General features: G+C 52.6%; 1 protein-coding gene across 9 annotated transcripts in view; it reads right to left on the minus strand.

Moving 5' to 3' along the window:
• LOC138098250 (protein CEPU-1) overlaps positions 1–25089 on the minus strand; it is a 458933-nt gene that overhangs the window by 138573 nt on the left and 295271 nt on the right. For 3 of the 9 annotated variants that reach the window (XM_068994678.1, XM_068994681.1, XM_068994675.1), the window contains one exon: positions 1187–1271. In XM_068994678.1, coding sequence (XP_068850779.1) covers positions 1187–1230 — 44 coding nt within the window. In that variant the 5' untranslated portion in view covers positions 1231–1271. The other 6 variants (XM_068994676.1, XM_068994674.1, XM_068994682.1 and 3 more) reach the window with 5 other exon arrangements.

Genomic DNA, 25089 nt, shown 5'->3' on the forward strand with positions numbered 1-25089 from the left:
GCTCAACGAGGCAAATTCCTAAGCAAGACACTCTGTCCTCCACCCTCTGCCACCCGTTTTCCACCCTCTTTGCCCAGCCGTGCCATGACGCAAGACAAACCCAGAGGAACGGCCACGACACAGCTCCCACCCTCCCAGGAGCGCTCAAGGGCTGTAGGGGGACACAAGATTTGGCTGCAAACAACTGAGTTGCAGGAAAATTCCTGCTGAAATTCCTCCTGGGGCTTTTTTTTCTACCCTGGCTTGGCCCCTCTCCACTGGCTGGCGTAAAGCAGGAGTGCGGTGTCACCGCACACACCCAGCTGGCCCCGCAGATGTTGGTGTCACCTATGCAATGCTCCGGAGGAGGAAAGTCGCCCCCGAGCATGCCGGAGTTGCAAGCACCGCTTCCCAGCGCTGCAATTAAAACCTGGCTTTTGATTTTTAATGTCCCTATCAAACATCCTCTGGGATGACTGCGCCCATCTGCTGTGAGGACAGGGACGAGTGTCTGGGCAGAAGATGTCCCAGAAGTTATGCTGAGCAAAATTATGGATTCCTTGGCAGCCCCTGAACCCCTCGCATCGCTGCTGCAGGAGACAGGACCCTGATGCAACGCCCAGCCCCCATCTCCCCCCTCCCAGAGGGGTGAATGCAGGGAGCAGCAACCCCCTGCCTCTGGAGCAAGAGGATTTTTAGGGAGCTGAGCATCCACCTGCCCGGAGCTAGTCCCATCCTGCACTTCCAGCAGGTCTGGTCGTGAGAAAAAGGCACAAAGCCACACCAGGGAGTCAACAACTCCCCCTTTCCCCAGGCTGGGGCGGTCTGACACGGATGAAGACACCCCGGGCACTGCACTCCAGGAGCAGAGCAGGATTAGCCTGCACCGAACGCAGCCAAAGTGCCCGAGCCGTGCTACCGACAGCAGGAATTGAGCCCCTGCCTCGTACTGCTGTGGGGCAGGGCACCAAAAGGGAATCACATTCCTTTATTTTTCATCTCCCGTAACTTTCCCAGAGACAACTGGGGGGGCTGAGCCCAAGCCCAGTCCCCTGGCACTCCAATCTCTCAGCTCGCTGCCCGGTGCCATCCTGTACCACCAACCGACACGGTGCATTCCCCACGGGGAAACTGAGTCACGTCCCCAAAGTCACCATGCAAGCAGGACCCCCCCAGCCCCCCAAGGCCCCAGTGCAGCTGCTCCTACCTGAGCGTGGCGCTCTCCCCTTGCCGCACTGTCACGTTGTCCATGGCTTTGGGGAAGGTGGCATCTCCGCTGCGCACGGGCACTCCTGCGGGCACAAGGAAGAGCAGCCTGAGACAGAGGACGACCAGGCACCTCCAGGGCAGGGCCAAGCACCCACCGACCCCCATCCTGGGCAGCGGGGACTTTTCCAACAGGCAAAAAACACACCCGACAAGGCGAAAAGGGGGAAGGGGTGGGTGGAGAGGAGGGATGGGGGGGAGCAAAACCACCGGGGCGAGCGCTGCGGAGCTCCACGGAGATCAGGAGAGCCCCCGGCAAGGCTGGCTGCGAGCGCTGAGCCTGCCGAGCGGCATCGGAGGGAGTCCCGCTGTCCTCGGGCGAGGGAGGAGGACGGGAGGGCCGGGGGGAGGAGGAGGAAGAGGAGGAGGAGAAGTGGCAAAGGTGCTGGGCGAGCCGGTTCTTCGGGCAGCAGTCCGAGGCTCACTTGGGCGAGGAGGCGCCGGGGGGGCCCGGCTGTACCCCACTCCCACGCGCTTGTCCCGAGGCGGGGGCAGTCCAAAAACCAGTAAAAACCCCAAAAAACACCCCCGAGGCGAGCTAGCAAAGGTGTCCAGGCGCAAGAAGGCACAGCGGGCAAAAGCCTTCGGGATGCCCTGCAGCTCCTCTCCTCCCGCCCCGCTGCCGGGGGGCCGATCCAGGCGGGATGCAGGATGCCGGAATGCAGGATGGGGATGAGAGAACGGCGGGATGCAGAATGCGGGGATGTCAGGCTGCCGGAGCCCCTGGCTGGCCTCAGCGGCGGGCGGGGAGGGCGCGGGGGGGCGGCGGCAGCACCCCGGCCCCGGCCGGCAGCATCCCCGGGGTTGTCATGGCAGCGGCTCCAGCGCTGCCCGGCGCCTCGGCTCCCGCACGGCCCGAGCCCCGCACACGGGCGGGCGGCAGCGGGGCGGGATGCGCAGGAGAACACGCACATTAACCCCCGCCGCGCCGCGCTCTTCGGGGGGGGATGTCAAGACCCCCGTCCTTTCTCCTCTCTCTCCCCCCGCGCTTACCTGCGTCCCGCAGCCAGCGCCGCGCTACTCTCCCCCTTGCCCTCCTCTACCTCTGCACCTTCCCCATCCCAGGCGGCAAAGTCGTTGTGCAGGAGGGGAAACTGAGGCACGGGTAATATCCCCCCTTCCCCCCCAGCCAGGTGATGAAGAGGAGAGGCAGGAGCGTGTCCTCCTGGTCCTCTGCACCTCACAGACACAGCGTGAGCTTAAGTGGCAAATTCCTCCCCAGCTGCAAGCACGGTCCCCGCGTACTTTTTATCAGCTCATAATTTAACAAATATCACATTTGCTTATGCCGAGTAATTCCTCCTTCCCTCCGCTAGTGGCTAAACACATTAATATTTCCAGGCACAGTTCCATGCTGGTGAAAAGGTGCTGGGGAGCATCCTCAGAGTAGAGGGTCCTGGAGGCAGCAGTCAAATCACAGCTTTTGGGGTGCTGCACCCCTCAAACCCCTCAGCTGCAGCAGCCCAGCCCTAGGGAAAACCAGGTCTCCCCCCTTACTGTGCCCAATGACTTCCCTGCTTTGCCTTACCCAAAAATCCTCCCTCCATCCCCCCACCGTGTGCTCAGCAGCTTTTACACGGCACCAACACGGGGTGGTTTTTTTGTTGTTTTTGAGTTCGCTGCTGGCAACCTGAGCTGGATTCAAACTGGTGACCTAGATGTGAAAGGATCCATAGCCCGTTACTAATCCCTGGAGTCTCCGAATCCCCTGTAAACTACTGCTTAATTCACTAACTGTGCTATTTAATCTCTAAAACATTATGAGCTGTGCCGGGCAGAGGAAACACTCCATCAAATAAAGCTTTATTATTATTGTGCATGCTGACTGGTCATATGAGAAGGGGATTGCTCTGCAAGACTCTCTACTTTTTCCTTGTCTGAAGGCCCTCTGCTCCTTGAATTTAGCGCTGGTGGGACGTGCTGCCTCGAGTCCTGTGTTTTCCCAGAGGAAACGGCAGCTTTCCCCAGCTCTTGGCAGAAGGGCTTTAATCCCTGCAGTGAATTTGGCTGTCTGGACTGGAAGGGGAGGGGGGGAACGCTGCATTCAGCAGATCCTTTGGGGCCACAAATTACATGGGAGGGGGTCTCTGAAACCTCACTGCATAAGGAGAGGCCATCAGAGGCAGGAGAAAAAAAGACTCTGTCCAGGGTTGTGTTGTTGCACCGGGGTGTACAAGACAGCCAAGAATAAAATACACCAATCCTGCTGGTTGCTGCAGCATCCAGGCACCCCTGGCAGGATGGGGACCCTGCTGGGATACCTGCAGGACCATCACACAAGAGCTTGCTCTTTGTGGGGCCGCTCCTTTGAACGGGCAGGGACCAACTCCTTTGTCAGCAAAACCAGAGGGATTCCAATAACCACAGCCAGTTAACCTTTTAACACGGAATTCAGCCCCGGATCGCCAGGAGCATCTTAAATTACGAGGAAAAAAAAAACCACCTCCGTGCACTGAAAGCGTGCGAGGCTGGGGCAAAATGTAACCCGCAGAGCTGTCCCAGCCCTTGCCAAGGCTGAATTTGGCCCACTGTTAGGAGATCATCAGCAGCATTGTTTGAAAATCCCAAGGAATTTACATCCAATATGCTCCTGCATACTAAAGCCCGGCAGAATCCCTGGTCTCCCTCCCTCCCCCGCATACATACAATGTACATATAAATCAGCCTGTCACAGCTCGTCTCTTTTCTGACAGCTGTAATTGCTTCGGACTATAAAAATATCTATAGACAATAAACACGACGCGGGAAAACAGCAAAGAGAAAACCAAATCAAGGTTCCTTTAAATAATTCAGTTGCTCCAGCAGCAGAGGAGCCAGCAACTGAGTCCAGCTGTGAAGGTTCAGGAGCGAGAGAAAGAGAGCTTTGTAGCCTCCTCTGGGGATGAGAGAGTCTTTTTTCCTTCATTGGGTTTTGACCACAGCAGCAGCAGAGTTTGCTGCACACGGGCTGAGCCCATCTGAGCAAGCACCAAGCAGCCTCTCGCTTTCAGCTTCTTCCCTTTCTTCCTACTTAGGTAAAAAGTCTTTTTTTTTTTTTCTTCTTTTTTCCCCTCCTCATTGCGAGCAACAGGCAGGAGACAAACAGAGCGAGCCAAGCACAGCACACTCGAGGTGTAGCTTTATCTCCGTATCCATCTCACTCCTCTCCTTCCCAGCAAGGCTAAAGGCCCCCTCTCCTGGCAGAGACCACAAACAGGGCAGCAGAAGCAGCGAGGGCTGGACCGGGTGGAAAAGTGATGCAGAATCAAGGATGGAGCCAGGGGAAGGATTTTCCCCATGGGGGGTGGCAGCTGGAGGGGAGGATGCTGAAAGCTTGGATGGAGAAGGGGTTAAAAGGAGCGAGACCCTGGGGCTTTGCTTCCCAAAGGAGAACCTCTAGCGATAGCTGGGGAGGAGGAGGCTTGGAGGCAGAGCAGGGAGCAAGTCAGCCCCAAAAACGCCCCACAGGAAAGAATGATGGCATTTGGATCGCTGCAAGGGACCCCGACTCCTTCTGCAGGACCCTCCCAGCAAACACTGCCGCAAACTCAGGCTTTTCCTGCAAAACCAAGCCTTAAGCAGCCAATCTGCAGATCTGAGTGGTCCCAAGGGCCGACAATCAGATGCAAATTTGCAGTTCAAGTTCCTCTATCAAGGAAAACAACAACATTGCCGCATTTTCCCCCTCCTTCCTCAAGTATCCAGCACGATTCTGTTTTATTGTAGCTGCTTGCAGGTTCAAGTTAAAGACCCTCCCGCCCTACAGACCTATATCCAAACAATCCTACACCTCCCCACACCAATGGATTTCATTCCCAGAGAACAAAAAACTACTTTCAATAAGTAGGTCATAGCAAGGCAATTCGTACAGCCAGATTTTCCTTTTAATTCCTTTTCAGGGAGTTGATAGATGGCAATCTATAGCCCCAAAGTGGAAATTTATTTTTAATCTGAAACGGCCAAATATGATCAGAAACATAATTTATGCTCGAGACATTCTCGTTCCTTCCGAATGAAAACACGATTTTATAACGCCAGCCGTGCTATCGCATACCACATTATTCTCCAATAAGCTCTGAGTTGCACAAAAAGTGCTTAATTTCCTTGGCATTAGTCAGGTGAATGACACACGAGTCCGGGGGAAGCTTTTCCTGAATAACTGCTCAGCCCTCCGCGCCTTCAACCATTCACCGAAGCCACAAAGGACGCGGGCTCCAGCTCCGCTCACTGCCTCATTTATCCCCTCGTTAACGGTGGCCCCAATTAAGGAACAATGATTGGGAGCTTTACTTGGCCGGAGCCGTTTTGAGCCCTTCTCGCCCCAAAGGCATTCCCGCTCCGAGCTGGCGAAATCGCCTGTTCAGGGCTGTTTCTAGGGCAGTTTTTGGAATGCAAGCAGCATCCTCATGGGCGCTCAGCCCTCGATCCCTCGTGCTGGAGGCAGCCAGGGACTCCCGGCACCTTCTTCACGGTGTTTAAAAACAACGCAGGAGACCCCATTAATCCCTGCTAGAGATGCTGTTAATATTTAACTGCAGTTTAGATAAACTTACAGTAACCATCCCATTAAATTTAAATAAAATGTGCTTTTGGGAGCCTTCCCCTAAAGCCACGCTGCCCTGCTCTGCCTGCACTTTGCACCAAGAGCCTCGCAGTAAAAAAAGGAACATTTTGTTTGCCCTTTAAAAAACTGCTGGGCTCGGGTTTGTCGCTTGCTCGCGTCGTGCTCAGGGACTTTGGAATTTTCAAGCACGAATTAACTCCTTCCAGGGCACCCCCGGCTGAGCTGCAAAGCCTCAGCCGAGGGGCTGGAGGAGCAGGTGCCCTGGAAAAGGCTGCAAATCTGTCCCAAACCGGTGCTGCAAACCCAGCACAGGACTGATCTCCCTGCACCATCTCACCAAGTAACCCAGAATGTGCCCCCGGAGGAGAAGGAAAGCCAAAGTGCCCCACACAGCACTGCCAGCCCTAACACACAGCAGCATCCTCAAGGATGCTCAACATCTCATCCCTGGAAGTGTCCATGGCCAGGCTGGACAGGGCTTGGAGCACCCTGGGCTAGCAGAAGGTGTCCCTGACCATGGCAGGGGGTGGAACAAGATGAGTTTTAAGGTCCCTTCCAACCCGAACCATCCTAGGACCCTTTGTACATTGCAGAGGGGCCAGGCAGAGCTGCAGGGAGGATACAGAATGAGGAGGCTGCACAGCAGCCCTCAAAGCCTCACTTCTCCCTTTGGATCACTCCTTTCTCCCACAGCCCTCAGTGTCTGGGCCTTTTACAGCAGTCCAACCAGGCACACGCATTTGTGAAGTGACACCTTTGCAGGTCCAGACTCAACATCAAACACCTACACAGAGAGCTAAAAAACTGATCAAAGAGCTACTGAGCCACGCTGGCACAGTGAGAATTATGAACTGGGATCGATCCTTGGTACAAATCAATATTGATTTTACATAAATCCATTTCTCACGGCTTCCTTGTGGGGTTATGGTGCTGTATGAGCACCCCAAAAAGCTTCCTCCATACACACCCTGCATCCCCAGCAGCGTTTGACCAGCATGGCTCAGGTGCCAGGGACAGTGATGACGTGGGACAAAGCCATGCCATTATCCATCCAATGGCAGTTGATAAGTGTGTGACATTAACCCAGAGTTCTACAGCTCAATCCCTGCAGTCACTGAAAAGGGAAAAAGCTGAATAGGCAGAAAAGCAAAGCCAGACACTCCTCAGGTCTCACCAAGGATATCTGAGAGCTCCAGCACAGCTCCCTTAAATGTGAAAACACAAGGTTCTACCCACCCTGAGGCTCTGCCCGCAGTCTGGGGGCTCTGTGCTGGATTAACTGTTTGGAAAAAAAGCTCCAAGAGTCGCTGTGCCTTCTCCTGGGATGGTCCCAAGGAAAACACACTGAGCCAAGCCTTCCCCAGCCCATCTGGATATCACACACATCCTAAACTGCAGCGAGCAGCAAAAAGCCTGGCTGGTTTGCCCCCCTTCCACCTCGGTTTCACCCCCCAGACCCTTTCCTAACAGAAAACTGCTCAGTCCCTACAAAGCCAAGGGAAGCAGACACCGAGGAGGAGCACATACCTCAGTTTAGACAACCATCTGCAACAAAAAGCAAGTACTAAGAGCAGAGCCCCTAAAATCCCACTTTTAAAAGCACTGAGTGTGCTCAGCTGTGCTGGGTGAAAGCCCAGCCCACTGCCAGGTGTTCTGCATCCCCAAATCAGCCTCTCCTGGAGCCACTGGTTTCCCTATTGCCCACACCTGCCTCCAGACCGGGATCAGTCACCTCCAAGCCAAGCTTTCCTTTCTGACCCCCCACCAGCCGCTGCCAAAAATGGGCTTTTTCCCATTTTCACCTCAAATCAGCACCTTTGCAGCACCCATCTTTTGCCAGCCTACTTCCCTGAAGTTGCCAAATTGCTCGAGTATATTCCTTGGGAAAAAAGTCCGGGCTCGCTGCTGTATCAATTTGAGTTTTGCCACTGGTCTTCTGACCCTGACGGCTCTCTGCATCCAAGAATAATATTAATAATAGCCATGCCATTAAGCAAGATACTTGGTTTGAATCTGAAGATTTTGAGAAATGATCTCATAAATTTAATTCCCGGGGTACCATCTTTGAGCGTTAACAGGCACAGTCGCCTCTGAATTCTGGGAAATGAGCATAATTACATGGAGATCGACAAGGCACAAATGCCAAGAATTCTGTTAACCTTTAATACTGCAAAAAAACTCTCCCCTTGTAATTATCTCTTTCCTTTGTCTTAAATGTTACTGATGAATATTTAGTGGGATAAGCAAATAAAAGGAGGCTGAGGGGTGCAAGGAGGTGCAGTTCCCTGTGGGATAAGCCTGAACACCTCACAGAATCATTGTGGGTCAGGGTAGGATGGGACCCCAGGTCGCCAAAACTGCTCCATGGGACAATGACACCCCCGTGGTGACACACAGCCACGACAGAGCCGGCAGAGGCCAATTTGAGTTACATCAAAATCCAGATTAATTCCCAGCACTACTGCAAATGCACCTTCACCCAGGCCCGTGAAGAGCGATCCCGTGGCCCCAGTGGGATGGTTTCAGGTGCCCTTTCTCCAAACAGAACTTTGTCTTGGAATAAAACTTCCTGGGTAAAAAACACGTCACCTTTCAAACACATCCTCCCTAGGGCTGCAAATGGCACTGCCCTCTTGCTGCACAGGGAGCCTGATGGAAAGAAGATTTTCTCCCGGTGTGAACTGCATTAATATCTGTCAGAGCTCTGGCATTTCTGCCTATAATGATGAAAAATATGTGCCGGGAATGTGGGGTGCTCCCAGCATCGCCTCCCTCCCCATGAAGTGAAATTAGAAGCAGCTGCTCCTGCTCCCGTCCTCTTTACAGCCCTACAACATTATCTCGGGAAGATGATTATTTGGGAGATGGTGAGGGGATAAGGGAGCCCCGCGACCCATCCGCATTCCAGCGGCGCCGTGCTGCAGACAGGGCTCGGCTCTCCCCTCCCCGGAGCTGCAGAGCGGTGTAAAGGTCACTCTCCTCTCTTAATGTCGCGTCAGAGCCACCGCCGAGGGAACGAGGGAAAGAAAAAGGCACATCTCCCCTGCCGGATGGAGAAAATCCAGCTCCGTCCTGGGAGCAGTGTGCCAGCAGGAGGTGGTTGGGCTCTAACCACCCACAATGCCAAATGCTTTTGGAATGCTTGTCCAGGAGCTCTGGAAGAGGTGGAAGGAGCTTCCTCCTGGATCTGAAGATGCTGCTCTCAGCCACATCCCAACCAGCAGCTGGACCTGCTGATGTGGATGGGCACGGAGGCAGCGAATCCTGTGCCGTGGAGGAGAGGGATTGCAGCACACCCCTGTGCTCGTCCCAAAGTGCTGCAGGCATCAGGGGGACAGAGGATATCCCACCCATGAGGGTGCCAGCCCCAGATCCCAAATTAACCAATACTTTCCGGGCCACTGAGGTAGGGAGCTGGTCCACCCAGAAGTCTCACAGTGCCACCAGAGAGGCTGAGTGTCACAGGAGAGGCTGGAGCAGTCACAGAGCAAACTTGGCCTCAAGGCCAGACCTTTACAGATTCCCTGCTCCCTCATTCCATGAGGAAGGAAGCCAAAGCAGTGTTTACTCACAGAAGACTGGGGAGAAAAATGAGAGGGAAGAGGTGAGTTCATTAAGTCCAACACCTCCCTCTCCCGGGAGGGCTCTGCACTTGTGGAAGGGAGGAACACTGTCCCAGCCCAGGGCCAGGGCTGTGAACAGCAGCGAGGGCTCCAAACCTCCCCGAGAGAGATGACACCACAACCACCTCAGATCTGGGGTCCCAGCGGCTCCAGCCACCCCCCAGCTACTCCTGACCACAGAATGCAGCAGATGTTTGCTCTCATCCTTTTCCCTTTCCATTTCCCTGCCTTCCACTGGAGCAAGGTTTCTGGTCTCCAAGCTGCTTTTATGCCCCTTTAAAAGGTTATAAAAGCTGTCTTTATATTCCAATAAAGGGATATAAAAACAACCTTTTTCGCAGTTCAATAAACGTGGTTAACTTTTCCCCCCATTAATACTTTTTTGCCTCAGTGCTGTGTGCACATGTGGGCTGCTGTCAGACAGGGAGGAGGATGGGGCTTTGGGCATCACCTCTCAAGGCAGGAGACAGCAGCGCATCCAAAGGGAGAAGGACCAAGAGGCTGTGCTGGGGGCACCAAGCAGGTCTGATGCCAGGCAAAGATGGGCATCCTAATCTAAGCTGCTGCCCAAAAAGGAGTGAGATGAGGATAGAACGTCACTGGACACCGTGCTGGTGCATTTGCTGCAAAGAAAATACCTCCTGGAAGCTGGTGTGAGCTCAGGGAAGGGCTGTGCTGTGGCATGAGAAAAATTCAACTGATGTACTCTATAAATCAAGGGGCAAAGAGCTGCCCAGCAGGGTTTTGCCTCTCCTGGTAAAGGCCCGTGGATATAAGGAATGATAAACCGCAGCCACCCTGGTCTCCATCCCTGCACAAACCAGCAGCTGCTGCACCCAGGGCTGTGCCACCTCTCTCCTGGGTGACAAGGGACAGGTCACTTCACCCCGCACTGCCAACCCCCTGCTCTTGGCAACACCATTTAGACCTTCCAGGCCGTGGGTCAGGAATTGTCCTGTCTGGAGCATCAGTGCCACACGAAGCCTGACAGGTCCCTGCTCCCCACGCAGCCTCCAGACACGGCTCTAATTATTATTTACCGTTTGTGCAGCCATCCCGTGGCTTGCAATCCGTCTTTCTCAAAAGCGTCCTTTTCCTTGGAAGAGGATCTAAACCTGTCCTGCTGCTCGTCCAACAGCCTCTCCAGGCATTAAAACAAGGAGGTTTATTATTTTTGGTGACAGCCTGTTCTGCAAGGTGAACACAACTCGTATGAATCAAACCGACCTGGATTTCATACATCATCCCCCAGCAGCACCAACGTGAAGGGCAGGAGGGGTTTGGCTGCCGAATGCAGAGCAGAGCAGGTTGTTCATTGGTGCTGATCTATGGGTGATGGGGAGCCTGTGGGGTGCTGGGACTGTGGCTGCTGGAGGGAGAAGAGTGGGGGAGATGTGAGTCCATAAATAAGGCAAGCTGGAGAGAGCAGCTACCAGGAGCTGGAATTGAAGCCCAGCACCAAGGCAGTGAGAATCTTTCCAACTGTGTTCCCGCTTCCTGACCTCATTTCTCCCCTTCCTGCCCTTGCACGAGTACTGTGGGATGGGGACCAAACTCTGAGCAGGGCAGATGATCTTGTCCCAGAATCCCAGAATGGTTTGGATTGGAAGGGATCTCCTACCATGAACACCTTCCACTATCCCAGGGTGCTCCAAGCCCTGTCCAGCCTGGCCTTGAAAACTTCCAGGGATAGGGCAGCCACAGCTTCTCTGGGCACCCTGTGCCAGGGCCTCACCCTCAGTAAGGAATTTCTTCCTAATATCCAATCTAACCCTGCCCTTGGCCGAGGGGCTCCTTGTCCCCACCACGCACCCTGTCCCAACTCGCTCCATCCCACCCAGGCTGAGCCCTCCCTGCCACCTCCAGCTAATTAACCCAGCTAATTGCCTTGGCCAGGTTCTTTTTTAAGGCTGCAGGAGAATTATGAGGGTGAAGGAAGAGGGTGAGCATGCAGGGCTCCCTGGGGAATTCAGAAGCATTTACAGTCCCTGGCACGAGAAAATCCATACTCATCTTGGCTCTGGGAGGCAGGGCTGCCCTCCCACACTCCTATTAGCAATTCCCAATCATCTTTTATTAGGCCTGCATTGATTTGCTGCTCATTTCAGTGGGAACGAAGAACTAAGAGCCTCAGCCTGGCCTCAGCTGAGGAATCCAGGCACGGAGTCGGAGGAGATCTTGGGGGATGCTGACCCAGGTTCAGCTGTGCCACTACGGAGCAGAAGCAGAGCTGTTCTTCCAAAATAGCCTTTCACATCCCACAAAGCTGGCAAAGATGTGAGGAAGAGGGATCAAGGGTAGGAAGGGCTGGAGGCTCCTCCTGGTCTATATTTAGGGTGCTCCTTTCATACTGGGGAGGGGAATTTTGTCTAGCAGGGATTCCTGGGAGAAGTCGCCTGGATCCCACGCGCCAAAACCCCAACCCTGCAGAGCAGCTCAGGCCAGTTATTACCCCCTGGGAGAAACAGTCTCCTAACACTGCTCCGGTTTCCAAGCCAACATTTCCATGTAGCTTGTGAAACACAAATTCTGTTAGGAATCATCTGAATATTTTGTTCTAATAATGCCATAACACCAGCATACCCATTAGCACATACATGGAAAGGAGCATTTGAATATCAAAACAAAGACAATTTAGAGGTGTTTTTTCCCCTCCTGGAAAAGACACCACTGCTAGTTATCAGTTTCCAACTGTTTGCACCACAGCTTTTCCATGCGTGTCCCTGCTGTCATCAAACCTGCTGCTCCCTGCACCCCGTGTCCTGAGATAACCTGAGATGTGCAGCCATGGCCACAAAAGGGCCCCACAGCGCCTGGGGAGGAGAAGGGCTGGGAAGGACAGGGTGGCAGCTCTGCAGAGGGGATGGTGGGAGATGCAAATCTCCAGCTGTGTGAGCCGCAGATAAATCCCTCTGCACCCAGCAGCTCCGCCTCATCCCATCACAGCACCCACCTCATCCCATCACAGCACCCACCTCATCCCATCACAGCACCCACCTCATCCCGTTATCGTCTCACCTCTTCCCATCACGCACCCACCTCGTTTGATCACAGCATCCACCTCATCCCACAATGGCAACACCTCATCCCATCCCAGCACCCACCTCATCCCATCATAACATCCACCTCTTTCCACCCCGAAACCAACCCCCTCCCACCACATCCCAGCAGACTGAGGTGGGGGGATGCACTAAAAGCCAAAGGGATGCACTAAAAGGTTTTGTTGCATTTGGAATTAATTATATGTATTTTTTTAGAATGCCCCTGCATTTAGAAAGCCAGAGCCACTCTCTAAAGCACCCCAGGAAATATGAAGCCGGGAGAGCGGACTCAGAGAACAGCTCACAATGCCTGCGGTGAGGCAGATGAAAGCCGAGGGCTGCATCCTTGGATGTCCCTCACTTCAGATGAAGCGGGAGGAAATACAGACACTCTTAAAACTCTGCCCCAGATCTGCCAGCACAGAAAGTTTCCTTCTGCTTTGAACCAGGAAACCGACTTCTCTCCCCGGGAAGCGGCCGCCTCCGGGCAGCGTGCGGGAGGCGAGGGGAAGAGGATATTGGATATCAGCAGGGCCCAGTGCTGCCCGGAGGGTGGCTGAGGTGATGCTGCAGAGTGACTGTCACCCACCCAGCTGAAGCTGGGGCTGTGGTGCCCAGGATCCTGGGTTAAGGAGAGGGATGTGAGTAAAGCAGGTGTAAATTTTGCCTCCAGGAAACAAGGGTTTGCTTCTACGCACATGTTCTGGTGCCAGTTACAAGCATGTAAGGAGCAAATTGGATCTGATCCAGAGCAGCAGCTCTTCAGCGTTGAGTCAGACCTTGCGTTACTTAAGGCTCCACTGCCCATTTTTTCCCCCCCTCTTGCTTTTTTTCTCCCTGTCTACCTCCAGGCAGTCCAGGAACAAGACAGGGAGATGAAATCTGGAACCCCACGAGAAGTGAAGTCCTGTAAGGAACGTGCTGTTGGATTCCCCTTTCCCTGCCCATCAGTGGATGCTGGTGTCCCACAGCAGACAGAGGTGCAGGAATTCTGTCCCACACTGAAATGGGGCTGCCACAGCCCTTGCTGGCACCCCCCGTGCCTTTCACCTGGCATTGGTGCACAGCTCACAAAGGGAGCGGGCCAAATTCCTCCCTGGCGTAGCTTAATTGAAGTCGATGATGGTACACCAGGGATGAACCTGGCCCACTGTCCTGAGCTGGAGTCCACAACAAGTCCAGCTGGCAACTCAGCGGCAACAGGAAGGATCCCTGGCACCGGGAGCAGCTCTGGGAGCTGCGGTCGGCATTTGCGGGTGGGAGACAGACTCAATAAACCCAGGGCTAAGTAAACCAGATCTGTAATAAATAACAACAGCATTCCACCTCTTCCAAATGCTACGGAGATCCGGCCCAAATTGTTCTCCCAAGCCCCATGAGCGGTGGGGACATTTCATTAGCCCTGTTATACTGACAGGGAAACAGGCGCTGGGAGCCTAATAATAATAAAAATCCATTATGTCGCAGTGCTTGTTGTCTGTGTATCCCAACTAGCAGCTCCAAAAGGCAGGGAAATGGCTGGGCTGGTTTTACTGGAGTCAGGGGGATGGAAATGGGCAAGGAGGTTGGTAATTAGCTTCGGGTCGCTCATCAAGATGAAGTTTGCTGAGTGGTGCCACCAGGCCACATCCAGGCTGGGCTGAGGTGCTCGAAGCTGCAAGCAGGATGGATCAGGGAAAATGCTGTTCTACAGCCAGTAACTGAAGGAGGTTTCAGGTAATCCCAGAATCATTAAGGTTGGAAAAGCCCTCCAAGGTGATCGAGTCCAACCTGTGACCAATCCCCACCTTGTCACCCAGCCCAGAGCACTGAGTGCCATGTCCAGGTGTTCCTTGGACACCTCCAGGGATGGAGACTCCAACACCTCTCTGGGCAGCTGCTTCCAATGCTCGACAACCCTTTCCATGAAGAAATTCCACCTGATATCCAGCCTGAACCTCTCTGTCACAGCTTGAGGTCCTCTTGAGCTGTCCCTTGTTCCTTGGAGAAGAGCCTGACCCCCACCCAGCAGCACCCTCCTGTCAGGGAGTTGTAGAGAGTGAGAAGTCCAACCTGCCTGCACCTGGATGGAGGGATCTGCAGCAGCTCAGATCCCTCTGCCAGTCCAAACCCATGCCAATAGATACCGGGGAGGTCCCCCCAAAACTCTAATGTGGCTTTATGCTGAGCTTGAGGGGTGTGATTGCCCTTTTGTGGTGTGATTACACCACAGCTCCGCTTCCCACACCTGCAATTTTCACTCTACTCCTACAACTCCAAGGCTCCATAGCCGCAAATTAATTAAAGTGTAAGTGCAAAATCAGTGGTGCCACCGAATGTTAAAAATACCATTCCGTGGTGACCGGGAAGTCAAAGCCACAATTTTGGAGATGGAGGTAACGTTAAGAGCTGAAATGTAGAGAAATTCCAGTTATAGGGACAAGTGGGAGGCGGTGAGGTTATCCAAAAGCTTTACCACGGTGTAATTACACCGTATTCGTTAGGTAATTACAGCCCTGCTATTATATGCTACAACTCTCCGTACCATGCCTAATCCCATGAGGTAGATTCAGAGGGATAAAAGGCAGCAGCAGCAGACACCTGACTGCTGCAAGAAGGAATGATGGACGTGGATTGACAGGGACAGCAAAAGGAAAGGAGGTAGGAATGGAAATGCGCCAGGTATCCAGAGCAATCGCTCACACCCAGAGCAGCCCCACGCTCATTCTGACCCTCTGCTGTTCCAGGGAGCCCCACCATGCAACGGGGAAGAGCCGGGCTCGGTTGACTGGGATCTATTGAGGAGGTATAAGCATTCATCAAAAGCCAATTTGCTTCTGGAAAGCAGAAAAAGAGGTTACTCCGGATTAATTTTTCTCTTCCGAAGCTTTATGGGGAGTTCTGAAGGTGTCAGCTTGCAAGGCTTCAATATTTTCTGAATGAGAAGCTCAAGCGCTGGTTCCAAACTCCTCTGTTTGGATTGTCAGGTAATTTGTACCCAAACATTTCAATTAAAAATTTCTGTTGGCTCATCTGTTTGAGTCTTTTTCTGGGGAGAGAGATGAAGGATTTGGAGGTTTTGCTTATATCCCAATTTCTGTCATTTTGATGCTTCATAAGCTACTTCAGGGTTGAACAGCGAAGGGGAAACCTAAGAGCCCATTGCAGGGAGAGCAGCCAGCCCTGGCTGCGGGGTGGGTTCATCCCTACAGCTCTTCCCCTGCCCTGTGGCACATTGGAATGTGCCAGGGTCCCCAAGGCGATTTTTTCTGGCAGCAGGGGACTGGTGGAATCCCCATCCCTGAGGAATTTAAAAGCTGTGTAGAGCTGGTTCAGTGGTGGGTGTGGCAGTGCTGGGGGAACGGGTGGACTCAATGATCTTAGAGGGCTTTTCCAACCTAAATGATTCCATTTTTCTTTTCTCTTTTCTTTTCTTTTCTTTTCTTTTCTTTTCTTTTCTTTTCTTTTCTTTTCTTTTCTTTTCTTTTCTTTTCTTTTCTTTTCTTTTCTTTTCTTTTCTTTTCTTTTCTTTTCTTTTCTTTTCTTTTCTTTTCTTTTCTTTTCTTTTCTTTTCTTTTCTTTTCTTTTCTTTCTTCTATTCCAATTCTATTTGGTTTGGTTTTATTTTCAATTCTCTTCACATTGTATTGCATTCCATCCTATTCCATGATTTCCAGGGCTTGTCTCCACCCAGACCAGCACAGGGCTCCTGTTCCACGAGGCTGGGTAAACATTCAGTGGAATAAATCCCACCTTGCTCTGTGGGGTCCCATTTGGAACTCCGGTGCTCCATGACCTTATTTAACATTCCCCATTCCCGAGGCAGCCCAGCCAGTCCTGATGTTCCTCTCAGGTCTCCCACTGCTCCCTACTCCCACCTGATCCTGTTTTCCTGGTGCTATTTGCATTCCTATTTCCACAGCAGGTGGGCACAGGAGGGGATGTACGGATCCGTATCCATGGTGGAATTCAGCAAGGTCTGGAATAACCCCAACCCTTCCTGCTGCACAGCACGGCACGGAAAACAGAGACTGCTCCCCTCTGGTGCTCCCAAAACATTCACACAGAGCAGATGTGGGCATGGAGTTACAATCAGATGGGGCACAAACTGTGGTTTTGCTGGGGGTTTTTGTTGTTTGGGTTTGGGTTTTTTTCCTTCTTTTTCTTTAAGTCAAGCTGGACCAAATTCTTTGTCATCTGCTCCTGCAGAAGCCGTGCAGGATTTGTGGAGCCACAACGGCAGAGAAGGAGCAAATCCCTGTGGGATGCCAGAATGCATCCCAAGGGAGCAACTCAGGGAGTTGCATCCACCTGGACTGGCTCTAATCCCTCTGGGTGCAGTTCCATCCAGTGAAATCCATCCTTTGCAAGGGGCCAGCACAGCTGCCATGGGAAATAAGGGCCGAGCCATTGCCAGGGTGATCTTACAGGAATGATCCCCATCTCCATTAGGGGCTCAGCTAAGCCATGAAGCCTGAAAGTTGATTATAGCTTTCGTTAGGAATGACTGAATGATGTTTTAAAGCTGGAAAATGAACTTGCAGCTAAGAGGAAACACTTTCTTGGCGAGGCCGTAGAGTAGGTTCCCTGCGGAATAGATGCAGCTGTGAGAGTCAAAATTAAATTGATATTAGAAAATTTCCTGAGGGGAAAAAAAGTCATCTGGTGCCTGCAGAAATGGCATCGTGCAGAGAGCTGACTAGGAAATGGAAAGCCGCTGAAACTCAAATATATATACGTGTACATATATATATATATATATATATGTTTAAATAAAAAAGAAAATATCCTCTAACTTCCCCGTCTCAGCAGAAATTTTCCAAAAGTAAAATTTTCATGGAATGGATTATTTTTCCCCCCTGTTCACCTAATGCAAGGACATTCCAGCTAGCTCCTGGCTCCTGGAAGAGTCATCTGTGTCCTGTAGATGGGACACAACATGGCAAGTTGCCTTCCAGTGGGTTTTGGGGTTTGGGGTTTGGTGCTTCCCACTGCCTCCCAGCAGGTCCCCCTGGCTAACAGGGACAACTCCTGACTCAGCCATCAGACAACCAAACCACTGAGCTCCTCCCAGACAATCACCTAGATTTAGATATTCCCAACAGAAAAATTAAAAAAAGAAGAAAAGTATCCCAGGAATTTTGCAATAAAGGCACTTTCTGTGGGGAAATGTGCATTGATGGAAGACCGACAGGGCTGACCAACCTGATCTAGTTGAAGATGTCTCTGATCACTGCAGGAGATGGGACTAGGTGAGCTTTAAGGTCCTTTCCAACCCAAACCATTCTAGGATTCACAGCCAGAATTCCAAAGGTGGCTTTCTCCATCCCTCCTTGCCATGCCCTGATGTGCATTTGGGGATGGGCAAACCGAGCAAAGCAAAAAGATGCAGATGCAAAAGCTCAAAGCCCAGGTGGAAACAGGAAAATCCCTCTTGCATCGGCCTCCCTTGTCTCCCTCCATCCAGACGGAGGCACCAGGAGCCTGCACGTTTCCATTTGCACTGGCAGGAGAGCAGGGACGGCTCCAGCCACATCCACAGCGGGAACCTTCGGATCAGATTAACGAAAAGCCGCTGATGGCGACAGTTCCTCTGCTGCTCCCGTCGCCGCTCACAATTTACTGTAACAGCCTCTGGGAAGGGACACGAATTCCTTCGGCATTTATCCAAGGAAAGGTGGAGGCTCTGTGGGGAGCACAGCCTGGGGGCAGCTGGAAGGACGCTGCCAGCACCCACTCACCCTCACCCTGCAGCATCGCTCCTGGACACGCTGCTTGTCCCAGGCCAGGGACACATCCACCAGCCTTGGCTCTGCCTCAAACATCATCTCTCCCTTATTTGCTTGAATTAAATCATCCAGCATGGCCAGCTCGCTTCAGGAATGAGTTGAAGCTCCCTGCAACACAGGGCCACCCATCCATCCCCACAACCCTGCACAGCACAGCATTCCACTCCTAAATTCCCACTGGGAGCACCTCCATACCGCCACTGCTCCAAAATAGATCCCCCCCAAACCTTCCTTTTGGCCTCTAAAATAAAAACAGTCATAATTAAGATAGACTGGGTTTATTAGCTGGCAGATTCCAACAGTATTTCCATACTTTTTCCTGCAACCCCAGCATCTCAAAGCTGCTGCTCACCCAAAGCCTGGATTCCTCCGCAATCGCACAGTGCCAGTAACATTAAAGAAAACATCAACTCTGATGAGACCACTGAGACCTGAAATAAAAACAGGAGGGCTGGTTGTACCACACACATCTGCTGCCAGCATCCTCCCCCACACCTGACTCCTGCTCTCCAGGCTGGAATCCAAAGGGGTCACGGCACCCTTGGGGAGCCCCACACCACCCACCCATCTCCGACTGAACAGAACCATTGCCAAATCAGAACTCAGAGGATGGAAACTCCAAACACGCGCTCCCAAAGGCAGCTTGTGAGAATCTACGAGGCAGCAGCGATGGAACGAGGTCAGAAAGGGAAAAATCAGTGGCAAAGAGGAGCCAGGACCTCGAGTCCAGGCTCTGAGAGGGAAGATAATAAAAAGGCATCATCCCTTCGCCGTCAGTGAATTGTTGCTTAAGCCCGAGGATCACAGACAGCCCTCTCGTCTGAACGGAGCAGTCAAGTGAAGACATTTCCCAGCCATTAAGTCGAGCGATAAAGCGCCTGCAGTAAAGTCAGGGAAGTGGAATTTATCATGGCACCGTACAGATTGTAGGGCCAGGAGAGAGCTGGCTCGGGTCAGCAGGTTGACCTCTTGTGTTGTCTAAAGATCTCTCCCTTCATCACCTCCATTAACATCCCATCTCCGTGCTGTGGCCGGCGCTGGCGCTCCTTCCCCAGGGACTCTCCCCCTTCCCTCCCGACTGGGGGGGCCCTTTCTTAATGGCCAAGCAAGAACACTTCCCCTTCCTTAGCTCCAGGCCACTACTCCGTGTCCTACCGCCTTTGGAGACCTGGAATAATTCCCTTTCTTCATTTCCAGCATTGCCCAGAAGGTCTTTAGAGACTGTGATGCCTTCCCACCTCCTCAGAAGGCTTCTCCTTTGCTAGAGTATCATTTAGGGCTGGAATAGGGCAGCCCAACCTTGTCATGTGCCTGCTCTAGGAAGTCACCTCAACCTGGAAACTTCCAGGAAAGGAGTTTTATCCTGCCAATGACATTTTATTTTTGCTCAAATCTGCACAGGGATCATCCTGCTCCTCCCAGCCAGCAATGCAGCTTTAAAGTCACTGTTGCCCAGAGAAGCTGTGGCTGCCTCATCCCTGGAAGGGCTCAAGGCCAGGTTGGATGAGGCTTGGAGCAACCTGGGATAGTGGAAAGTGTCTCTACCTGTGGCAGGGGGGGGAATGAGATGAGCTTTAAGGTCCCTTTCAACCCAAACCAGTCCATGATTCTTCGATTCCACAAAACCCTCTTTGGTTATGGCGTTCAATAAGGAAATAAATGAATTTTGAACAATGGCATGCAGCCAGTAAGGGAAAACTGGGGCAGTCAAGGATGGCAAAAGTTCCTCCAAACCCCTGTGATCTGAGATCTCAGCCACTCAACTCACACCAGGCAGGTTTTTGTTTGGGATCGATGACCTCGTTTAGACCAAAACCATCCAAGCCCAGCAACCTGCAGCACAGAGGATATTTTCTTGCTCTTGGTTGGTTGAAGTTATTCTCATTTCTGCCTTTTTCTATTTCCTAGCAGAGACAGCAAAATAACCATCGGGAAGACAATTCCCAGGATGATTCCTGCCTTGTATCAGAGGAGCCAAAACGCACAGATGAAAACTCTGCAAATGTTTTGCAAGGGAGCAGGAGCCCTTCTGAAGATGGCTGATTTCCCAGCACAAACATCTCATCCAGCCCTGAGAGTTCTTTGCAAAACATTTTTGAGCCCCACAAAAAAAAAAACAACCAACAAGAAAACCCAAAAAACTGTCAAAACATTGTGAAGGAGGCTGAATTCTTCTGTTCATTTCGAAAGGAACCATCAGCACCCAGGACCAACAGACTGGTGGGTGCACAACAGTACACGGAATTCAGGTATTTGGTTTTTCTGCCTTCTTCGTGCAAGAGCCAAGTGGTTGCAGTGCTCCCTGTCAGAGGGACAGCACAGGGTCACCACACCGAAGCTCCAAAATTAAACAACCAACCTCTCTGAAGCCAAAAAGTGCAACCCAAAAAAATGCTGAACCCCACATATCATAGAAACCCAGACATAGAAACACAGGGACACCTTCCACAAGCCCAGGGTGCTCCCAGCCCCATCCAGCCTGGCCTTGGACACTGCCAGGGATCCAGGGGCAGCCACAGCTGCTCTGGGCACCCTGTGCCAGGGCCTCCCCACCCTCACAGCCAAGAATTTCTTTCCAGTATCCCATCCAGCCCTGCCCTCTGCCAGTGAGAAGCCATTCCCTGTGTCCTGTCCCTCCATGCCTTGTCCCCAGTCCCTCTGCAGCTCTCCTGGAGCCCCTTTAGGCCCTGCAAGGGGCTCTGAGCTCTCCCTGGAGCCTTCTCCTCTCCAGGTGAGCACCCCCAGCTCTCCCAGCCTGGCTCCACAGCAGAGGGGCTCCTTGGAGCATCTCCGTGGCCTCCTCTGGACTCTGTCCAGCAGCTCCACATCCCTCTGCTGTTGGAGGCCCAAAAAAAATAGAGATTTGATGCTATGCTGCTTTTTCCTCCCTGCCTGGCTGCTTTCCACCCTTTCCCCTTCCCTTCTGCATCCTCTCCTGCTGTCCCCCAGATCCCACCGATCCCTGCAGCCCCTCCTGGCCAGCCCTGGCCCTCGGCCGCTGGCCATCCATGCAGACAGCTGCTGGGAGCACAGGGGAGGCTGTGCTGGTGTCTCGCCCCGTTTCCTCCTCTCCACCTGGCTGCTCCACCGGGCGGCTCCTGCCAGGAGCAGCCAGGCGATGGGAGCGGGCGGGAGCGCCGGATGGATGGGCAGCGACTGTCAGCACAGCCAGCGCTGCACAGGCGCTCCCAACAAGCTCCTGGGGTGTCTGTCAGCCCCGGGCCCGTGTGCTCCCAGCTATTCCTGCTACCCCATCCCCTCGGCCTGGCTTGCTCGAGCACCAGCTTAGTGCTGGGGCATCGTCCTTTTAGAGGAGCAACAAAAACCAAACCACCGGACCACGCTCAGCAGGAGGAATATGGATGTTACACGCACTCCTGGCTCGTGTGCCAAAAAACCAGGCTAACACCAGGGTGATGTGGCCCCAGGCCTGCAGTCCCTCCTAGGCTTAGCTCTAGACATGACCTGTCCCTGAGCCGGCATGGGTTTAACACCCAAAACAGGCTGCAGGCACCTACGGAAGCACACAAGCCCCCCTCACACCCAAACCCCAAGAGACATCCATCCCAAGCTGTTGCCCATCCCTCGTTTCTCTGCATTCCAGCTCCCGTTATAAAAGCCAGCTGGGAGGGAGGGATGCAGGGAGCTGCTGCTTTCCAACCAAGCCAGAAGGCAGCTCTGGTGCTTCCGAGCATCCCCTCCCTGTGCAAGCGCCGGGGGAGGAGCGGCACCCTGGGTGCAGCGGGCTGGGGGATGATGGGATGCAGCAGCTAATTTGCACTAATGGTCCCAGAAAGGCAGGGAGTGCTCTCCAGAGGAGAACACACTCGAGCAATAACCTAAATAGCTCCGCGTTTCCAAGCAAAAAGTCCTTGAGGATGGAAGAGAGGCCCTACAGTGGAATTTCTCCCCCCACCTGCACCGAAACTTGGCTGGGGATGTTGGAAAACAGCTGCCTAGGCAGGGAAAAGCATCAGATCTGCAATGTGGGCAGCAGCTCTTGGAAGAAGCTGGACCATGGCTGGATGTCCAGCGCTGCTTTCTGTGCCCGCTTGGACAGACTGAGGCAGTCCTGGGAAGAGCCCAGCCCGGAGCACGTTTGGCTCTGCCGTCAGCCCAAGGCAAAAAAGTCAGTCCATCTGTGCTGAGACAGGTTGATATAGAGGGTGAAATGCCTAAGTAAAATTCCACAACAGGGCATTAAAAAGATGTAATAAAATATACACGAGTTATTAAATATTGTCATCAAGATGAGTCATAAATCAGAGATTTTATGGGTTCTGATTATAAATTCCATTTATTCTGTAAGCGTTTAAAGAAAGAAAAATGGAGATTCAGTAAAGATTTAAGCCCAGCCATGATGCTGCTGATATTTCACTGTTGCTTGTGGATGACACAGCTGTGGGAGCCCAGCGTTGGGTGCACGGAATTGTCTGGAAGGGTCCTCTCGGGCTGCTGTGCCATGAAAAATTCCAGCATCCTTATGGATACCACTACAGAGCTCCTGTACTGCAAAATCTCCTCCCCAGTTCCCTCCTCGCCCTGTTCATGGGTTGTAAGATGCAGCTGACTTTCACAAAGAGAGAAATCATCAGTTCAGAGAAGGGGAGGCTAAAACCAGCAAGTGTATGTGGGAAATACCTTTTCCCCTCTTCAAATGCCAAGAGAAATATCAAAGAAATTGCTTTCTTGGAAAGACTCAAGGGCTCAAAGAAATTGTCAAGTGTCAGGTGCCAGCACCTCCCTCCTACTGCTGCGGCAGGGCCGTGAGGCTTCTCCTGTAGAGATGCCACCACAAAGAACTGTCAGGAGACACAAGCCTTGCAAAGATTTCCACAGGAAAACAAGCAAAGGGACAGCCCGTGCCATCCCATTTTGAGGAGGATCCCAGCTCAAGGCAGCCTGAAGGTACCAAACCCTGCTCTGCCCTGGTATTTTACAGGCACAGCCCAGGCATGGTGACAGCCCTGGCGCTCCCTCAGAAATGAGTATGTCCTCTATTTAATGCCCATTCCCATTTTTCAGCATCACAAAACAGTGCCAGATTGTTCCTTCTCCAGCCCTAAAAATGGGTTGACTCAGTCCCCAGCCTGCATTTTTCAGCTAAGACAAAACACACACCTGATGTACAGCTTTGCACGGGCTGTTTCCGTTCACCTTAATCCATCCCCCATCCTATTGCAGTTCATTTCCAGGGTAACCAAAGCCCACGGACACAGATCCATAACCCCAACCATTAAATCCCATCTCTCAGATAGGCTGGGTGGAAGCTGGACCACAGGGCAGATCCTGTTTAATTAGGGCTCATAAAACCAGCTCAGTGCTGCACCGGGGAGTGGGGCTGATTTGCAGCTGCCTTTAAAATGGAGCAGGGTTACTGCTTCAGCAGTTTTCCCAGCCAGTTTTATGGATGCAACAATAAAGCCAAAAAAAAAAAAAAAAAGAAGAAGTTTGCGTGCCAGGAGTTTTAGTGCCGAAGCATCTGATAACGTCACGGCAGCTTGTCATGGGATGGAGGGAAGGAGAGCGCTGGGATGGGAGTGGAGATGAGGATGAGCTGCGGGAGGGAGGCAAACCCAGCCTTGCTAAGCCACAACAGCTCCTCAACGGGGAGATAAGACACGTTCAAAATGAGCTGTGCCGTATTTCCAAACAGTCTGTGTGAAGGTTTGTGTCTGGCCAGATGAAGCAGTGATGGGCTGCCAGGCTGGGGTTTATGAGGGAGCAAGGAGGGGATGCCATGAGCCTCAACTGGGGGAAACATTGGGATATACGGAATCCTAGAATCCCAGAATGGTTTGGATTGGAAGGGAGCTTAAATCTCACCCAGTCCCATCCTTGCCATGGGCAGGGACACCTCCCACTGTCCCAGGCTGCTCCAAGCCCTGTCCAACCTGGCCTTGGACACTTCCAGGGATCCAGGGGCAGCCACAGCTGCTCTGGGCACCCTGTGCCAGGGCCTCACCACCCTCACAGGGAAGAATTTCTTTCCTATATCCCATCTAAAGCTACTCTCTTTCATCAAAACAAATTAAATAAGGCTTCTTTTTTTTTTTTTTTTTTAATTTCAGAGTAGAAATTCTGTCATCTGCCTACTGTCAGCTCTTCCAGAGCATCTCAGGCTGCACCTGAATTGCTGGGCTGGTGTTTTACAGCCTGGTGCACATCCCTGGACAAGCTCTCCCTGCTGTTTGCAGGTGGAATCCATCTCACAAGGAGCCAGAGTGTGGGAAAGGAACAGGAATTGCTGCTGAGTCTCCAACATACAGCCTGGCCACTGCTCAAGGTGAGCTGGTGGTTTGTGGGAGCCCCCATGACAGCCCCAGGAGCAGGCACAACAATCCAGGTGGGCATTTGGAAAGATGAACTGGCAGATCAGGGAAAAAGGCAGGGAGGGCAAAAAGCAGCACACGAGGTTTCTGGGACAGGAAAATAAGAGGATGAAAGCCTCCCTCAATGCCAGCCAGGGCAAATCAGCGCCTCCCTTCCTGCCTCGCCGGCTGCAGCTTTGGGTAAAAATGTGATGAAGCAGCTTTATGCATGAAAGAGGCCAATTTAAAAGAAAAAAACCAGGGCAAGTGTAAGGAAAAAGAAGAACAGAGCGAGACTGATGGGGTCAGGGCGCTGTTAAGGATGTCAATACCCATCACTCACGAATGGCCTTTCTGTAACTCCTGACCCCGCGGTGGCTGTCGCGAAACCGCAGCAAAATTAAAACAGAAATGAAGCAGCATCAGGTCCCGGCGAGAGGAGGCAGAGCCTGACAGGCAAGGTAAGGGCCTGACGCGCGGACAAGAAGGGGGCACGGCGCCGGGCCACGGCGTCCCCCGCGCTCCCGGGAAAAGTGCAAGGGATGCAGGATGCGGCGG

The sequence above is a fragment of the Aphelocoma coerulescens genome, chromosome 24 (assembly GCF_041296385.1).
Source record: "Aphelocoma coerulescens isolate FSJ_1873_10779 chromosome 24, UR_Acoe_1.0, whole genome shotgun sequence".
NCBI classification, from domain to species: Eukaryota; Metazoa; Chordata; class Aves; order Passeriformes; family Corvidae; genus Aphelocoma; species Aphelocoma coerulescens.